The 18,312-nt window shown below is 32.1% G+C and overlaps 2 protein-coding genes across 2 annotated transcripts; both read left to right on the forward strand.

Annotated features, from left to right (window-relative positions):
* The first annotated feature begins 2,379 nt into the window (after window positions 1–2,379).
* On the forward strand, window positions 2,380–9,430 carry LOC134697645 (fibrinogen-like protein A). Its single transcript, XM_063559928.1, has 6 exons — window positions 2,380–2,485; window positions 3,270–3,350; window positions 4,290–4,420; window positions 6,244–6,340; window positions 8,650–8,814; window positions 9,163–9,430. Exons 1-6 carry the CDS (start codon window positions 2,380–2,382, stop codon window positions 9,420–9,422), a joined length of 840 nt encoding a protein of 279 aa, XP_063415998.1. The 3' UTR covers window positions 9,423–9,430.
* A 3,897-nt stretch (window positions 9,431–13,327) lies between these two features.
* On the forward strand, window positions 13,328–17,103 carry LOC134697097 (ficolin-1-like). The gene is made up of 4 exons (XM_063559137.1): window positions 13,328–13,455; window positions 14,043–14,139; window positions 16,060–16,224; window positions 16,821–17,103. Exons 1-4 carry the CDS (start codon window positions 13,429–13,431, stop codon window positions 17,078–17,080), a joined length of 549 nt encoding a protein of 182 aa, XP_063415207.1. The 5' UTR covers window positions 13,328–13,428; the 3' UTR covers window positions 17,081–17,103.
* The last annotated feature ends 1,209 nt before the right edge of the window (window positions 17,104–18,312 follow it).

Here is an 18,312-nt window from a genome sequence, read left to right on the forward strand (position 1 = left end):
ATCTCTAGCCAATAACTGAAAAAAATCATATGAATGAATATGATATTGATGGGATTAACATGTGTCCGGTTGTAACCGCACAACCTATTTAAATAATTTATGAAGATGTATTTTGCTGTCAAAAATGGGAAAGCACACACCTTCATAGCCAGACCTAAATCTTAAAAGTATATACTATATCAATTATTTATTTATCACCTGGTCCGTACTTGCACAGTACAGCTAAATAAGTTACAAACAGACACACAATAATAGTACATAAAACACAACATAAAAAACTAAAGACTGAGCAACAAGAACCCAAATAAAAACTCTTGGCGATCTCATGCGGTCCGGAAAAGTAACATATTGACCTCTAAATCACGTATTTTTTGTGTTTTACCAAAATGCAGTTCATTAAAAGAGGAACGAAATATACCAAAGGAACAGTCAAACTCTCAAATCGAAAATAAACTGACAACGCCATGGTTAAAAATCACATGACAGAACATAGAAAACTAAAGAATAAACAACACGAACCCCACCAAAAACTAGGGGTGATAAAAAACATCAGAATAGTTGTTTTTATCTATGAATTAACTGTTGTTCCCTCTCGTACTGAATCTAGATTTACATAACGGTAGAGGTTAGAAAAGCAAAATAGCCTTCCCTTTTTGACGCATCCTACCTCGTTTTATGTTAAATGCACGCAATTCTTGCATCAGCTTGTTGTGGGAAGAGGTATAAATAAGGAGACACAAGGAATACTTCGAAGATCAACATTCAAACAGTCATTTCGTTTTAGTAGTAAGTTGTCTTATTGGCAAATAAAGGTAACAGCTGTCTGCAGTAAACCGCTGTTCGAAATTTTTATCAATTTATTAAGAACAAATCCGGGTTATAAACTAAAACTGAGGGAAACGCATCAAATATAAGAGGAGAACTACGACACAACAGAAACACTACATTAAAATGTAACACACACACAGAAACAAGCTATTATATAAAATTTTCCTCACTTGGTACATGGCATTTTAAGAAAAAAAAATATGGTTGGTTGAACCTGGTTTTGTGGCATGACAAACCTCCCATTTTTATGGCAATGTATAATATAACATTAAAATGTTAACATTACATGATAGGGCTACAATACAAATGAATAAGAGAACATATACGACAAAGAAATGCACGAAAAATAGCTAATAATAAAATTAACGGTACCAATTTTCTTGCACCAGCTGCGCATTTCGACAATACATGTCTCTTCAGTGATGCTCGTGGCCAAAATATTTGAGATCCAAAGCTTATATAAAAGATGAAGAGCTATAATCCAAAAGGTACAAAAAGTATAGCCAAATCCATGAAAGGAATTAGAGCTTTGCATGAGGGAGATACATTCCTTAATTTATAATAATTTCTATTAGTTTGTAACAGCAAATTCTAATAACACAAAAAATCCGTATTTTCATGCCAGTACCGAAGTACTGGCTACTGGGCTGGTGATACTCTCGGGGGCTAATAGTCCACCAGCAGAGGCATCGACCCAGTGGAAGTAATAAAATTAACGGTACCAATTTCTTGCACCAGATGCGCAATTCGACAATAAATGTCTCTTCAGTGATGCTCGTGGCTAAAATATTTGAAATCCAAAGCTTATATAAAAGATGAAGAGCTATAAAGATGAAGAGCTATAATCAAAAAGGTCCAACAAGTATAGCCAAATCCGTGAAAGAAATCAGATAATAAATTGAACAAAGTTTAAAATTTAATACGCCGGGCAAGTTTCATCCACATAAGATTAACCAATGACGCTCAGATGAAAATATCGAAAGCTAAAACAGGTACAAAGTTGAAGAGAACTGCGCAGCAAAATTTTCATAAAGTTGTGCCCAATACAGCTTGGGTTGTCTGCCTGGGATAAGGGTCTTTATTTTATATTTTTATTGTACAGTATAACGTTGTCAAGCGCCGTTTCAATTTGGGTAATTCGCACGTACAAGCACATTTGTTGATCTCACATCGAACATGTACTTACAACAAGACAGTAATAATCCCATGGAAGGCCTGTACTATAAAGGAAGAAGAAAACCCACGGAAAAAAACTATTTGTGTAAGAATGATATATAATTCATTAAAAGGTATAGCAAAAATACCGAGGAGGAAGTCTATAAAACTGAAAACATTTAACGCTATCAATCAGCCTAATCATGACATATTCATGACTTGTTCTGGCGTATTTCGAAGAAGAAGAACAAATATCAAAATTCTACGAAATCGTTTCATGCTAAAACTATATGGTAACCATCTGTTGCCTTCTTGTATAACACTAGCGTATCTTTTACATGCATCCAAAACGTTATAAAATGGTATTGCATGTGTAGGTCTACATTTGAAGCTAAAATGGCTTCCTATCTATCTGTTCTTGTTGTTCTGACCACCCTCAATGTGCTGTTTGCATCGGATAGTAAGTTAAACAGAAAAAGGGTTACATCTACATCAGATTCGGGTAAGCATATTTAGTTATCAAAGGTACCAGAATTATAATTTAGTACGGCAGACGCGCGTTTCGTCTACATAAGACTGATGACAGTGACGCTCATATCAAAATATTTATAAAGCCAAACAAGTACAAAGTTAAAGAGCATTGAGGATCTAAAATTCCAAAAAGTTGTGCCAAATACGACTAAGGTAATCTATGCCTGAGATAACATTCTTGATAGGATGATATTCTAAGATAACACTTCGTTTTTTTTATTAAACATTCTCACTTACATAGAGAAGAGAAGGAACAGGGAAACTTTTGTGACAAAATTATCTAGATTTTAACAAAATTTTAAAGATAAACATAAAGATAGTGTGAGGAAAAAACTGTTTCTAAATAGTGGTTCAATAAAATAATCAAAGTTATATTCAAATTTCAATTCTCGATTGTTAAAGTAAAAATAATGTTTTGCAAAACTATTTATAATATCAAATATTTAATATACTGTTTAGAAAGTATTTATGATATAGTTGATTCAACTTTATATTTTTGTATTTCTATGCAATGTTCCAAATTTCGCCTTAACCAATTATTATATACATGTACAACATGTTTTCCATTCGTTCCGTTTGGTCGATTTGGTCGAGCGTTTTGTCAGGTGTTGTAGATTTTTCCGTTTTTTCAAAAATAACCTTGCAGATTTTTCTTTGTAATACTATTTTAATCAATGCTATTGCACACATATGTTATACAGTTATATGCATGTTGAGATATATGATTTTCTTCAATTTTTCTTTATATTTCATAGGTGTTTGTTTCTATGGAGTAACAGCAGAACGGGTTCTAAATATCTTGGCATATAGAGATGAAAAATTATTTTTGCCTCCAGGTTTGTCCACACTGATTTAACTTACATTTGACAAAACACGAACATATAAAAGGAAATTCTATTAAAACGTTTTTAATATAGTTTGCTGTATTTGAGAGGTTTTTGTCTAACCAATATGCTGTTCACAAAACTTAATAAAATAGTTTAAATGCTACTCTTTAAAATACTAACAGTAACAGTCTAAAGGCGTTTAATGTGTTATCTGTATTCATTTTTAATCTTTAATCATCAATTTTCTCATCTGGTGTCTTGTCGACAGTGTACTTTCAGATTCTTCTTAATAATAAACTTTAATAGACGTAACACTGCTACTTATCTAAACTCAATGTACAGCGTTATCTTTAAGGTTACATTTCCATTTCTCTAAAAATTAAAGAAGCATAGTTTCATGTCACCACTGTTTGTGAGCTTGATACTAACTGTGTGTTAAAATACTAACACAATGTTAAATATCTAGTGTTTCCACGTCTTTGCTGTAAACCATTGATATTCAGATAATTATATAGGAGGTAAGATATCGTCTGTCATCACATTGTGTTGTCTTTGTAATTTAAATGATCATGATAAACGATAAAAGAAATGTTCATAAATTTGTGTAAATACAGTAGCTCGGACTGTAATAAGTATAACAAAGCGATTATATATTTTTTTTAAAACTTTGTGTTGACGGTAAATACTTGTTTGTCTTTAATATATTCGACATTTTAGATAGAAAAAGATATGCGATAGGTATTACCTGCTGTTTATGATGTTTGGTTGATGTTTCATTACCGCTTTCTCCTTATATCTCTTTTTTCTGAACGTATAAGTGTATTTTGCCTTCTGAGAAGGCCATGGGTTCGCATATATTTACTATGTTTGCCTTACTTGTTTTAGATGCCAAACACCTACCATTCATGTTTATTATGCATCAGTATTAATTCTCATCTTTAAAAACAGTACGTAAACCAAAGGACTGCTCAGACGTGGACCCTAAACATCATACCAGTGGAGTGTATAGAATATATCCATATGCCGGAAGGGGACTTAAAGTTTATTGTGATATGACGACTGACGGTGGGCGTTGGACAGTAAGTGATATAAATATTTCTTAAATCTCTATTTGATTTACAAAAATCAACTTTATATGGGTAACAATATGAACTGTTAGATGCGGCCTGTGGTGTATAAAACAAAAAGTACACTACCGATGAATACGCCCATCTCTAGGATTAAAAACAAAATCTAAGTTCTCGTAAAGCGTTTTGTTTTCCTACCAATGTTATGTTAACTGGACATATTTAAACACGTACGTCCTTGAAAATGAAATTATACAATTACCTACATACAAGAATCTACACTCCTCCATCATGTCAATAGTTATCAAAGGTACCAGGATTATAATTTAGGACAATACCACAGCTTAGCCAACGGCCTTCTCATTTTTGGATGTTTAAGGTAAATTACGTGCTTTTGATGTCCTTTTGTTCCGTCAACAATTTTTGACTTTTTCACTCTTTATACTACACTTTCAAACAATCTCATCAAACAAAAAATGTCATATCTAATAAAGTGATCATTTTCAAAATCTAATTACATTTTTTTTGGTTGCAACTCATAAAAGGGTTTGATTTTACCTAATATACATATGCTTTATAGACTTACTTAATGTGTGATTAGATCATTGAAACTGTAAATTTTCTTCTTGTTGAAAATATGTACGTTTCGGCTATAATGTGTATTGTAGGTTTTCCTATAGGCACATATTTTTCTCCTTTAATAGCAGACTTATCTTTACTGTTATGAATTATAAACTAAGTACAAACCCGAATAAATTTTAACTCATAACTTTAACCACACTTATCGTTATTTTGGGGATATTTTTTTGTTGTTAAATTGTTCTTCATTAATGATAATTCTGTTCTCCCTGTATATTCCCGTGTATGAGGGAAGGATGTGTGTGTATGTGTGTGTGTGTGTTATAATATATATAGATGTTCATTCAATATTCAAAAGCATATAATTTTATAGCCGATCCAATCGATAGATTTGTCGCATAGGTGTCATCTAATAGATCGACGTCTTCATCAAAATAATTATTTTGTGCCTTTCCCATACGATCCCTTATGATAGATATCTTATGTAATTAGCTAATCTGCAATCAATTCAATCGTCATGCCTAATATATCATGTTCTAGATTATACTGACGAGGAAAGGTAATACTAGGCAATCGAAAGCTGAATTTTTAAGTTCAGTCTAGGGGGCGAGTTTTCTAAATCGAAGGACATAGTGTATGCGGTTTTGTCTCGGTATCCCTATAGCATGAGTTCTAAGCCATGCAATGGGAAGAACAAAAATTTGCTTAACATTGTTACATAATCATGTATTTAGTTTTGATGTCATATTTGTTACTCTCATCGAATTTTGTCTAATGCTTAGTTCGTTTCTGTGTGTTTTACATTTAAATGTTGTGTCACTGTTCTCCTCTTATATTAAATGTCTCCCTCAGTTTTAGCTTGTAACCTGGATTTGTTATTTTCTATCGATTTGTGAGTTTTGAACAGCGGTATACTGCTGTGACCATTTTTAACATAAGACATTCAATAATCGACGCAAAGTCACAATTTTTTACATTAAAGCAGTGTTCTCCCCAAGTCTTTTTAAGGCGCAAAATTCAAGGGCGCGTAACTCCTTTTTTATAGTGATGTTTTGTGATCTGAATCAATCAGTCATAAATCATAAGTTAAACATGCAATATTGCTTTGTTTTGTGTGTTAAAAATAATTGTACCTCTTAAAATGTGCAAAATCATATAATATTGTGTGTGAATACACGCAAGATATTTTACCTTTTAACTTATTTCACATTTTATCCTTTGATTCAACGAATTTCACATTCTAATATTCTTTGAAGGTTCTTATCAGGCGAATGGATGGTTCTGAAAATTTCAATAAAAATTGGATAGGATATGAACATGGTTTTGGAGACTTAAATCGGGAATTCTGGCTAGGTAAGTCAAGCAATTTAACATTTGTATCCTTTTCGTGAATTTTAAACTCAGTACAAACCCAATTAAGTTGATAATAAGCATGAATTTTCCTCGGAGTTCAGTTTTTTTTTTATTTTACCTTTTTCTAAATACGACCAAGATAAAGGACTGCAATAAAAGTGCAGTTTCTATAATGAATTTCGGTAATATACTAGTATTTGTATTGTCCCATGTTAAATCCCCAATGTTTATCTCTTTATTTATTATATGGGTTATTTCAACAAAATTCCCACCAGTAATGCAAGTCTATGATAGAAATTCATAATGCCCAGCATTTCTATTTCTAATGAACGTATAGCTAAAATCAAGATATTGGTATGCAGGTAACTTTTATCTATAAATAGCCGAACCTTCCGTGGAGTTTTGTAAACGCACACAAAGTTAAACGATGTACTACTTCATAACGTGTGACCTCACGTGTGTGGTAAACTTTTTGATTGATATGCAAGGCAATTCTGAATGACTTCAACTACAAAGCGAGAACACTTTCCATGTTCATCAACTAAAAGACGGCTAGCCTTTTTTGAAAAGCTATTACTTGTTATGTTTTGTAAACAAAGCCGTGTTCTGTAAATATGTTTGACAGATGCGCACATTTTCTGTTAATATTCTCGGTGTTTTTTTCTGTATTAATATTTCAATAAAATATGTACATTTTAGCAGCTTGCATAATCTTTTGTTTTAGACTGTTTGTCGAACTACATATATTAACACTGGCTCGTATTTTTAAACTTCTTAATTATATATGAAAATCCTATGCACAGACTCCATGGGGAGGAAACGAGAATAGCCAAACAAATTCAGGTATTTTTGTACGATTCGACCTAAAAGATGCTGTATGTGTCCAATTAAAAACCTTCTATCATGCTATTTGTTCTTTCCTTAAATATAGGTAAAACTTTATGTACGCTGATTGAATTTAGGAAAAAAATGTTACAGATATTAATAAAGAAGTTTCGATTTTTTTTTAGAGTTACTATCTACATTCCGAAAAGTCTCTTTTGCAGATCAAGGCAATGCAATCAGAAAAAAGGGAAACAAATCATTTGAAATGTGTTACCCTGACACTGTTAGCACATAAATTACGCAAACATCGGACTTAAATGTATTAAATCTTATCAGAATAGATCTAAATCGTGTTTATTAGTACTGTTCTTTGACTCCTCCATTTAAAGGCTTACAACTGCATTTTCAATAAAAAAAAATCAAAAAAAATCAGGAAAGGTGTTCTGAAAATAACTACATTTTTAAGATTACCAATATGACAGTTAAGAAAATTAACATTTGTTATGAAATCATCGAAGTTATGTTATTCGTACCTGATTGTCATATTTCATGTTTAGCAAAGTTGGGTTCTAGTAATATTTTATACAACATCCTTCCCTTTAGATTTTTTTAATCCATCTTACTAGTAGTTAGCTCTTTGATAACGCCTTTTAAGCAATAGAAACTTACAGATTTGTACAAATAATTCCAAGTTGCCTAATACAGCTATTATAATCAACTCATTGTGTAGAAAATGCTATAGTATTTTGAAGAATAAAAATTTGTGTGTGAAGATAATTCCTAATGAAGACCATAGCAATGTCTTAATTGCCGATTTACTCTAGATCTTCAAACAATTGATAATTAATCAAAACTGCTTTTCAATAATAAATTAACCAAGGCCACACCATATGTAATACTAGAAATACTTCGGCTTATTCAAGTTTTGTTCCATTTCGGTCAAATGTGTCATTTGCCTAATGTTTATGAAGTTCAGCCCAACTAACATATTTGCATTATTAGAGTAAAAGATCGTATAACATAATTATTTTATCGATAACATTACAACATAATTTGGAAACAAATGAATAAAGTATACTATTTTTAAAGTTTAATGTACCGAATATTGCTCTTATTGTACGTTTTCTTTTGAATGAATTGTCGTTGAGAGCTAGATTTTTTAATGAAAATATTACGATGCAGATACAAAATCTGCTGCGTAAATATGTTTTGATAATATATAAGCCATGGAGATGTTATTTTTACAGATCAGCTAAATTATCTATAGTAAACGATCTTACATTTAATGTCAGATACAGTCACAGAAAATAATTATATTGATAAATACCGTCTGAGCCAGTGACAACTCTACAACAGATTTATATATATATCACTTAGGTAGGTTCCCGAAGGCAGAATATGTTTTTCAAAAGTTCAATATTATAAAAAAGTAATAATTGTTTAAAATTGAACATCAAATGAGATAAAAGATTTCACTATTGTAGGAAACAAATACCTGAATTTACTGACTTCAATTGGGAAAACTGAAATGAGGGTTGACATGCAAAATTTTAAAAGTGACAAGAGGTATGCCAAATACTCATCATTCAAGGTTGGAGATGCTGGATGTAAATATAAGCTAACAGTCGATGGATTTTCCGGAAATGCTGGTACGTTGGTTTAACCAAACTAAAGGAATCAAATTACTTGCAAGCCTGTTACAAGTCCGATCTACGTAACGTAACAATATAGAAATCTAGCTGGCACAACATACATTTCAAGCCTTATAAATGTGCAAGTCGGTTAGAATTGTATTATACAAATATCATTTATGCTTATTTAAATTAGAAGGTATTCTACATGCATATGGAGACAATAACTCAAACCATCAAAATACAAGGGAAGATACCTGCCATATCCCACAGCAGGCAATTATCTTTTACACAAGTCGTGTTCAGCCAAAAGAATGCTCTCAATATATCACACAAATAATATTATCAACAACCAATTCATTTCAGGCAATGCTTTTGCATATCACAATGGAATGAAGTTCTCAACACCAGACCAAGACAATGATAATTCGAGTGGAAATTGTGCAAACGGCGGTAATAGAGTTGGTGGCGGTTGGTGGTACAACTCATGCGATACTGTCTGCTTCACATTTTCATATGCCAACAATAATAAAGGTCTGACTGGGGAAGCTTTAATACAATGGGATACATGGTCAAGTTCTGCGTATTCCTTGAAGTATGCGTCAATGATGATAAGAAGAGTTTAATGTATTGAGAGGACAAATAAAGATAAATATATCCACTTACAATGATTTTATGATTTATAAGGTAAAATGTATATATATCAAGAAATCCGGCACCCAATGTATAAATGGTTTTTTTATAATATCTATAATTAAATATTTCAATGCCATGTTGGGATATGTCTCGTCCTTATTTTAGAATAAACATTGTGTTTACAATATTCAGAAACAAACACTTTAACAGCCGATTTCATTGAGTGTATGGCAAAAGTAATATCTTTGATTAACTTGCTTGCTAGCTGAACCACGAAGTCTCTATTAGGTTCGGTAAACTATCCTTCTTTCAGAGTAGACTAGTCTGACAGATAACCAATCTACAGATAACCAACCTATCTTCGAAAGGAGGGTACAAAGTAAAATCACAAAAATACTGAACTTAGAGGAAAATCTTATCGGAAAGTCCATAATCACACGGCAAAATCAAATAACAAAACACATCAAAAACGAATGGACAAGAACTGCATATTCATGACTTGGTACAGGCATTTTCAAATGAAGAACATGGTGGATTAAACCTGTTTTATAGCGCTAACCCTCTTCCTTTGTTGACAGTCTCATCAAAATCCGTTATATTTACAATGATACTTGAACCAAACAGACATTATAAATGAAATAGTCAAAATATGGGTATAGCGGTCATCATCGAGTAACAATTTTGAAATGTATTATACCTTACTTAGCTATGACTTCATGTTTCATATGGCAAGCAAGCTAACCGAAGATATTACCTTTAGCTACACACTCAATGAAATTGCCTGTAATATAATTGTGAATAAACAAAAGGGTGTGTGGGGTGTATGTTAAATAAAATGACAGTATCCCATTGACGCAAAACAAAAAACAAATCTTCACCTTGAGCTGATATATGTATATATATGTGTTGGTGGTGGTCTTAAACAATACATCAATCGTTGTATCATTTCTAATCTACAACAGTAAGAAAATGTAGATAAGAATAAACTTTATAGATCATTTTGATCTTTTTATGCCCAAATAATTTAATAGGCAAAATAGAACAGAAAACGTATGAAACAAGTCTCTGCATGCACACGACGAAACCAAAATCTTGAAAACAGTGCATTCGCTGATGTTCTTCATCTCAATGTCAAAATTATGTATTCAAATATAGGGTTAACTCTAGAACTTCCCAAGTTCAGAACTTTAAATATCACTGGTTTAACTGGAATTCAATTTTATATGTAAATCGTTTCACTACATTTGTGTATTGAAGAATAAAAAAAGTTATAGTTAGAATATTCTCTGGCGGGTTAATGCACCAGGTGCTTTCAGATGTGTTCCATTTGCTCCTTCATCTTGATCAGCAAAATTGAACTGTTTCTTTAAATGCTGTTTTTTTCAATCCGAACTCTCGTAATCTTCCTAACAGTGATTGCTTGTGTTTGTTCCAGGTTTTATATTGTTCTTAATTAATTTTTGTACAACGTAGCTCGATTTTCCACTGGCAACACACACTTTACTTTCTCTTTATTTAAAGATCAAACATAGATGTTATCATAAATTGTGGATGCGATGAAATTTTATTTATACGAATGACAATTGAACGCCCCAAGTTGTTAGCTACACTGAAATGCTATTTCCACATTGGTGACACGAACATATATAACTTTTATTTCAATCACACTGGCACTACAAGCTTTTAAGTTTCAATTCAGCAACGAGTAGCGCATGTTGAAGACTGTCTGTTTCCTTTCAAATCTCTTGTGTTTATTTTTATCATTGCTTTGCTGTCCTGTATTAATGACGTTTTCCCCAGACCTTTTTTTATTCATATTCAAAATGCTACTTAATATTTTTTTCCTTTTTATTCTTGTAGTAATTGTTTACAACAAAAGAGATACCTAAAATACCAATGACAGGGTATCAAACTCATAAGTCGAAACAAACTGACAATGGCATGCAAAAAAGCAACATGAAAAATGACTCCAAGAGTAACAACAATAAATAAATCAAAACATAGAAAGTTTAGGGCTGCACAACCCGAACACAACCAAAAACCGGTTTATCTCAGAATCATTTAAGGTTAGTCAGATCCTGCTCCAAATGTGACACTTGTAGTGTTATCATGAAAATAGACATACGATGAGAAGTCTGATTCGAGGAAATAGAGGACAAATTTGTGGTTACGAAAATTTGCACATATCCGTTGTCATCTGTGAAACAGATCTTTTAAAACAGTCAACCAGTATGACGTTCGTAAAATTCCAAGAACATCAGAACAGATCGTTTCTATACCAATACTTCCTTGTTACCATATGTTGCATCAGTCGTGTCACGCAAGCATATCTATGTAATATAAAAGTAAAAAAATAGTGCCACATAAACATTTCTACAATTGACAGTATACAATGGCAAGGTATAGTACCGTTACGATTATTTGTACTGTCTTAATTGTGTTGGTTGCATCGGATAATATTTCAAACAAGCACATGGTCAAGTCATCATCTGATTCTGGTAAGTGTGAAGTTTTTATGTGAACAATTGGCAGACAAAATGAGGACATCATTTTCAACAGATCTTTGTCAGGAAATACATGGTTGTTTTATGCTCATGTTATGCAGTTACTGTTCTATTTCTTCCAATGAATGATTTTGAATATGCATAACTGATACAACACATGTATTGTCATGTTAGCGATGTTCTTCAACGTTTTATACTTTTGGCTTTGTAAGCTTCTGGTCACATTCATTCGATTGAATAAATTCAGGCAAAACTTTCTTTATCCCAGTGTTTTATCACGGCATAATTTATAAAAATAAATGGCAATTCAAGACAACAAATATAATCGTTGGAAACCAACAGGCCCGTGACATGGGGCAGGCATGTGCAGAATACGGTGGGTTAAACATGTTTGCGAGAGCCTTATCCTTTCATTAGCAGTGACAGCGGCTTATCAGGATAATATGAGAAATCACCATTAAATTAATTGAAAAAGCCTTAACTCCTCGGATTGACACATGGTTTAAAAAAGAATCGAGAAAATGAAATAAAGTACAACGTATCTATTTGCGGTTAGTCAGAGTCACCAAAAGTCAGTTCATCGCATCGCCAATTACAGATTAAACATAAATAATGTTCCCCAGATTGAAATATCAATCAGTACACATTCGATGTGTTTAGTGAAAAGACCAGCACTAGTATCGACAGGATGTGTTGATGTGTTGAATCGTACGTGTTCATTTAAGAATTGAATGTTTCTGTTGTAAATTCATTTGAGTGTTAAAGCGTTGACCGAATTACATTTTGTATGAAGCGCGGATGATAATGAAAACACAATAGATATAAAGTGTCGTTTTTTATCTACCTGTGCACTTTATTGTGCAAACGTTTGTCTCATGTATGTTACAGTTCATGCAATTCGTATTGAAATGAAGAATGACGCAATGTTGCTGTAAGCCAATCACAATAACGTGTTATAATGAAACATGCATCTAATGTTTTTATAACTGTATAATATTTAAGGAAACATGTTTAGATATTTAATGGTTACCGATGTGCAACTCCACTTATATTTCGTCATATCTTCCAGGTGTTTGTTTTTATGGAGCGACTGCTGAAAGAGTTCTCAATATCTTAGCGACTGGGAAATTCAGATCAGTTAAACCGTCAGGTTAGTACACAATGTCAAAAGTAAAATTCAGTGTTTACACCAGTAGTCAAGACAATAAACAGACCATTAAAATCAAATCATGCTCTTTTTAAAATCAATTTAGAACTTCTTATCTTTATGATCAATTTTATTTGATCAAAATAGACAATAGATATATGTCTCTTTTGACGTATTTCCTTTCTTTTCTTTAATTCATTCACATGCCATATACAAACTTTCTCCTGCGTTTACTAAACAGTACGTAAACCTAAGGACTGTTCCTACTTGGACCCTAAACATGACCCTAGTGGAGTGTATAGAATATTTCCAAGCGCCGGAAAGGGATTCAAGGTTTATTGTGATATGAAGACCGACGGTGGGCGCTGGACTGTAAGTAACCCGCAACTTTGAATTTTATCATTTACATTAGTATATTTAGAATTGGTATGAATAATACGCATTTTGATTTTTAAATTCGACTGATTTATCATGATGTATGTGTATGCATACTAGATACTGAATTTATATACAAACAGAATAGAAACATTATAAACCTGTATAATGATTTAGATGTGTTTTTTCTAATGGTACCAGATTCACTATCTAATCCCTAGTTGCGTATTCTATATATTTTAAACATGATATGGTTTCGCAGATTCACTTTCAGACGAAAATTTTGAGTAATACTTAGAAGAAAAATATGCCATCAATAACGGATGTTATTCCTCAGAAACAGGTGAAGAGACCAACCGAATATAAGGGGAATGAAGGTCAAAATCAGAACAAAATCTGTTATACACAACTGTACCCCAAAAAGGACTTTCAAAATGTTTAAGTATATTTACAACAAACTCTCATTCATATAATATTTTTTTTAATTTTTACTTAGAATTTAACAAAATATATATTGATTGACATGTAAAAATATAATGCGTTTCTGAATAAACAATAATCTGATATATCTTTAACATTTCAAGGTTCTTATTAGACGAACGGATGGCTCTCAGGATTTCAATAAAAAATGGTTAGAATATGAAAATGGTTTTGGAGACTTAAATAAGGAATTTTGGTTAGGTAAGTCAAGCTTCATTTTTCTATTTTTGTATTAATGGTTTTCAATTACTATGTTATCCTTCTATTCTTTTATTTTGTTCCATTTGTGATACGGTTTACAACATGATAATTTGTCATATCACACTTTATAATATACAGATGTGTCATTCACTTTTTTCTTAAAATCTATTTGTGTTGAAAATATGACAACATTGTTATGATATCATAGGAGGTTAAATTAATAATGTGTGTTGCATTACTCTCGAAGTTCGCTGTTGCTGTCTATAAATGTACGTTTATAGTAAAGTTCTCCAAAACTATTCCTTTAATTTCAATCTATGTTAGGTGGTTAAGGACAAAAATTTGCTAAATGCACAACACATAAAAAAGCCCCTCTAAAAATGTTTACTTTTTTGTTTATAAAAGATTATGAATATTAAAAGGGTGATGCATTATAGAACATAATACTTTTGTTTATTATTAGTTCAGAGTTTCTGAACAACTGTTGAATACAATAGATAGACGTATTCAATCGACTTTCCTGATAAATTCAATTTAATTGTAAAGAATGTAACAAAGATGGTTTTAAATTCAATTTTCTGTATAAAGATACAATTGTTTACTTCATACGTCATATTTTAATTTCATAATGGCTAGATTCAATAAATAATCTTCATGATTCTTAAGCAATATGAATAATAACTACATGTACCTCTTGTATGTAAGTATGTCTTATTACACGAGGGATCACAAGGGAATGAAAATGATTAAAAGTTGGCTTGATGATGATTCGCGTAAAGATTCATATTGATCGTGACACCTTGTCCTTTTTGATGTTTTGATGTTCTATATTATAATGTTTTTGGTATAATTGTTACTTCTGTTTAACGAAATGTGTGTCCAATGAACTGCCACAACGTACACATTACTATGTTCCCTTCTCTTAAACTATCAATATTAAGGAGTTGAATTTCTTGATGTTCTCTCACTAAATAATTCGCAATTTGTTGACTATGTTGAAAGCATCTATCCCATCGCACTAGAAATAAAGGATACAACAGATACAGTTAAGTCTGATTCATATATTGGCTTACATCTGGATATTTCCTATGAGGGTCGGTTGAAAACAAAACTTTACAACAAATGAGAAGAATTTAGCTTACCAATTGTGAACTTAATTCCATTCCTATGTATCAATATTCCAGCAGCGCCTGCATACGGATTTATATATCTCCGAACTGATACGATATTCCCGAGCTTGTATTTCATATCAAGGTTTCCTTTCTTTTTAAATTTTAAGGATTCCATCATGAGATGGTTGACCGTTATTGAATATCCGTTTCACAGATGATATCGGATATGTTCCGTATGTCATAACTACAATCCCGTTTCTTTTTCACGAATAAGACCTACCGAATAAGACCTATCACCGAGTGTGCACTAATAGGAGCAACACGACGGGTGCCACATGTGGAGCAGGAGTTGATTACCCTTCCGGGGTACCTGGAATCACCCCAAGTAATGGTGTTTCGTTTTGCGCAGTCTTTATTTTTCTATGTTGTGTTTTGCTTACTATTGATTGCCTGTTTGTTTTTTTCCATTTTTAGCCATATCGTTTATTTTCGATTTATGAGTTTGAATGTCCCTCTGATATCTTTGGCCCATCTTTTACTATTGTTGTATGCATATTTAGGTATGAATAAATCTATAAATACTATTTCACATTATTTGAGGTACAACTGTTTGTGTTTGCAATATTACGTCAGACACTACAACATAAGTTATGTAATAGAGGATGCAATCATATTTGTTTGATTTGAAGTCATCTCAAATTTTTCTTGTCATATCCATAATTTTAATGTAAACGTTTGAATAAATAGCCTAGACATATCATTGTCGATGAGAAATCAAAAGAAATGTTCTTTGTCACTTGTTTTATAGGGAATAAATATATTAATACATTGACGACAGCGAAAAATACTGAAATGAGAGTGGACATGGAAAATTTTAAAGGAGAAAAGAGGTATGCTAAATACTCAACATTCAAGGTTGGAGATGCTGGGTCGAAATATAAACTGACAATCAGTGGATTTTCTGGAAATGCTGGTAAGAATGATTAAAAATCATCAAGCTCGATACAAATTTACCTAAATTTGAATTTGATGCGTTAGCAGTTAATTGCAAATAATATTCCCGAGGTTTAAAAACGCATCAAAGATACCTCGCTTGTCGAGAATATTGTAGATTTTTTTTATAGATCAATGACATTATAATAAATCTTTTAAGATGGTCTTAAGGACATCTTTTTTGTACTGGATTTTTGTATCCTTAACAATATCCGATGCACAATCATTATTTTTGGCGAAGGGCATCCATCATAACGTTACTTTTTAACTACATTTGACTTGTAGTTAGGCTACTGGGCTTTTAGAATCCTCGGCCAGATACCTCAACCTCTCGTGGTAAATAAGATATAACAGTACTGTACATACAAACCAGTTTAACAATTAAAGTTATCTCAAAAACTGTCGACAAGCAGTACCTACAAACCAATTTAACAATTACAGTTATCTCAAAAACTGCCGACAAGCTAAAAATATTCAGCTATGCTCAAAATGGCTCCATTTCTACATGGTTCGAAATTTAGTTATAGATACATGTTTTACCAACAATACTAAATTACGTCCTTGTTCGTGTTCCAGGCGATGCATTTCCACATCACAATGGGATGAAGTTCACAACACCTGATCAAGACAATGATCTTGCAAATTTCAATTGTGCTGTACACTATAGCAGAGTTGGTGCTGGCTGGTGGTTCGGTAAATGTGACAACGTCTGCTTTACATTTTCTTATGCAAAAAACAAGAAAGGTTTGACTGGAGAAAATCTTATACAGTGGGCATATTGGAAAGGTTCCGAATACTCTTTGAAATATGCCGACATGATGATACGAAGAAGTTAATTGATTGATAACAAAAATAAATATTGAATCTATTTTTCCATTTCCATTTTTTTCATTGACATTTTTCAAAAACAGGATTAGTTTACCACAAATAAACGTGTCTTCCTGCCTTTGAAGACAAACCAACAACGACATGACAAAAAAAAGAAAACGATGTAAATCATACAACAACTGTAACATTATAATTTTTATTTCATTTCATCTTATTAATTTTTGCCAAATTTGATTTTTTAATTACAGTTTAACTGTTTCATCAATATACCGATAGTTTATTGTGATAGGAAGAAAAACCCAGTTTTACCATAAAATTGGTTAGTGATTGTTTCATAGGTTGCATTTATTTAATATCCCGTGGCAATTGTTTATCTGGTGCATATGTTGGCCATTACATTCTGTCAATGTGACAATTTTATTCTTTTAAATTACTCATTTTCCTAGACTAAAGAGCTAGTGGGTATTTCGCATCTTTAATAACTATTTGAAATTGCATGTGTCTTCTACTAGATCGTAATGAATTTGTCAAGCTATTCGCAATTGGGCCCGATATGTGCCTGAGTATGAATAGAGATTTTCTTTTTTATAATATTCTGAAATACAGACATAACAAACAAAAAATAATTAACTGGTTTTTCTGTACACAAAAAAGTATAAGATATTTTATCTCCACAGGTTGGTTAGAAAACATGTGCTAGCATAAAATCGTCAAAACGATTTTTTAGTCTCTCTTTATACTCGGTGATACATTTTTTAATTGTATGGAATTACACCCGTTTTAGAATCTAGGTACCATCTCTGAAGGTTAGAGTACTGCTGAGATGTGCAGTATATCTGATGTAGTTAATTTACACCTTAGCTGTGCATTATTCACAGTAAGAACAAAGAGATTCACCTATTTCATATGCTAATGAATTATCAATAATGTGGTCATTTTTTAAATTTTCCGTTTACAAACTTTAAATTTTCGAAAAACTAAGGATTTTCTTATCCCAGGTAAAGATTATCTTAGCAGTATTTGGCACAACTTTTTGGGATTTTGGATCCTCAATGCTCTTCAACTTTATACTTGTTTGGCTTTATAAATATTTTGATTTGAGCGTCACTGATGAGTCGTATGTAGACGAAACGCGCGTCTGGCGTACTAAATTATAATCCTGGTACCTTTGATAACTATATATATTTGATTTAATATGAGTTTACAACTAGTTACTGCCTAAGGTGTGTTTAGTGTAATG

Source organism: Mytilus trossulus, chromosome 14 (genome assembly GCF_036588685.1).
Source record: "Mytilus trossulus isolate FHL-02 chromosome 14, PNRI_Mtr1.1.1.hap1, whole genome shotgun sequence".
Classification (NCBI taxonomy): Eukaryota; Metazoa; Mollusca; class Bivalvia; order Mytilida; family Mytilidae; genus Mytilus; species Mytilus trossulus.

Coding starts and splice junctions, on each gene's coding strand:
- LOC134697097 (XM_063559137.1), top strand. CDS start 13,429: ATGAAGACCGACGGTGGGCGCTGGACT. Junction 14,140..16,059: donor AAATAAGGAATTTTGGTTAG/GTAAGTCAAGCT, acceptor CTTGTTTTATAG/GGAATAAATATATTAATACA. Junction 16,225..16,820: donor TGGATTTTCTGGAAATGCTG/GTAAGAATGATT, acceptor TTCGTGTTCCAG/GCGATGCATTTCCACATCAC.
- LOC134697645 (XM_063559928.1), top strand. CDS start 2,380: ATGGCTTCCTATCTATCTGTTCTTGTTGTTCTGACCACCCTCAATGTG. Junction 2,486..3,269: donor TACATCTACATCAGATTCGG/GTAAGCATATTT, acceptor TATATTTCATAG/GTGTTTGTTTCTATGGAGTA. Junction 3,351..4,289: donor AAAATTATTTTTGCCTCCAG/GTTTGTCCACAC, acceptor CTTTAAAAACAG/TACGTAAACCAAAGGACTGC.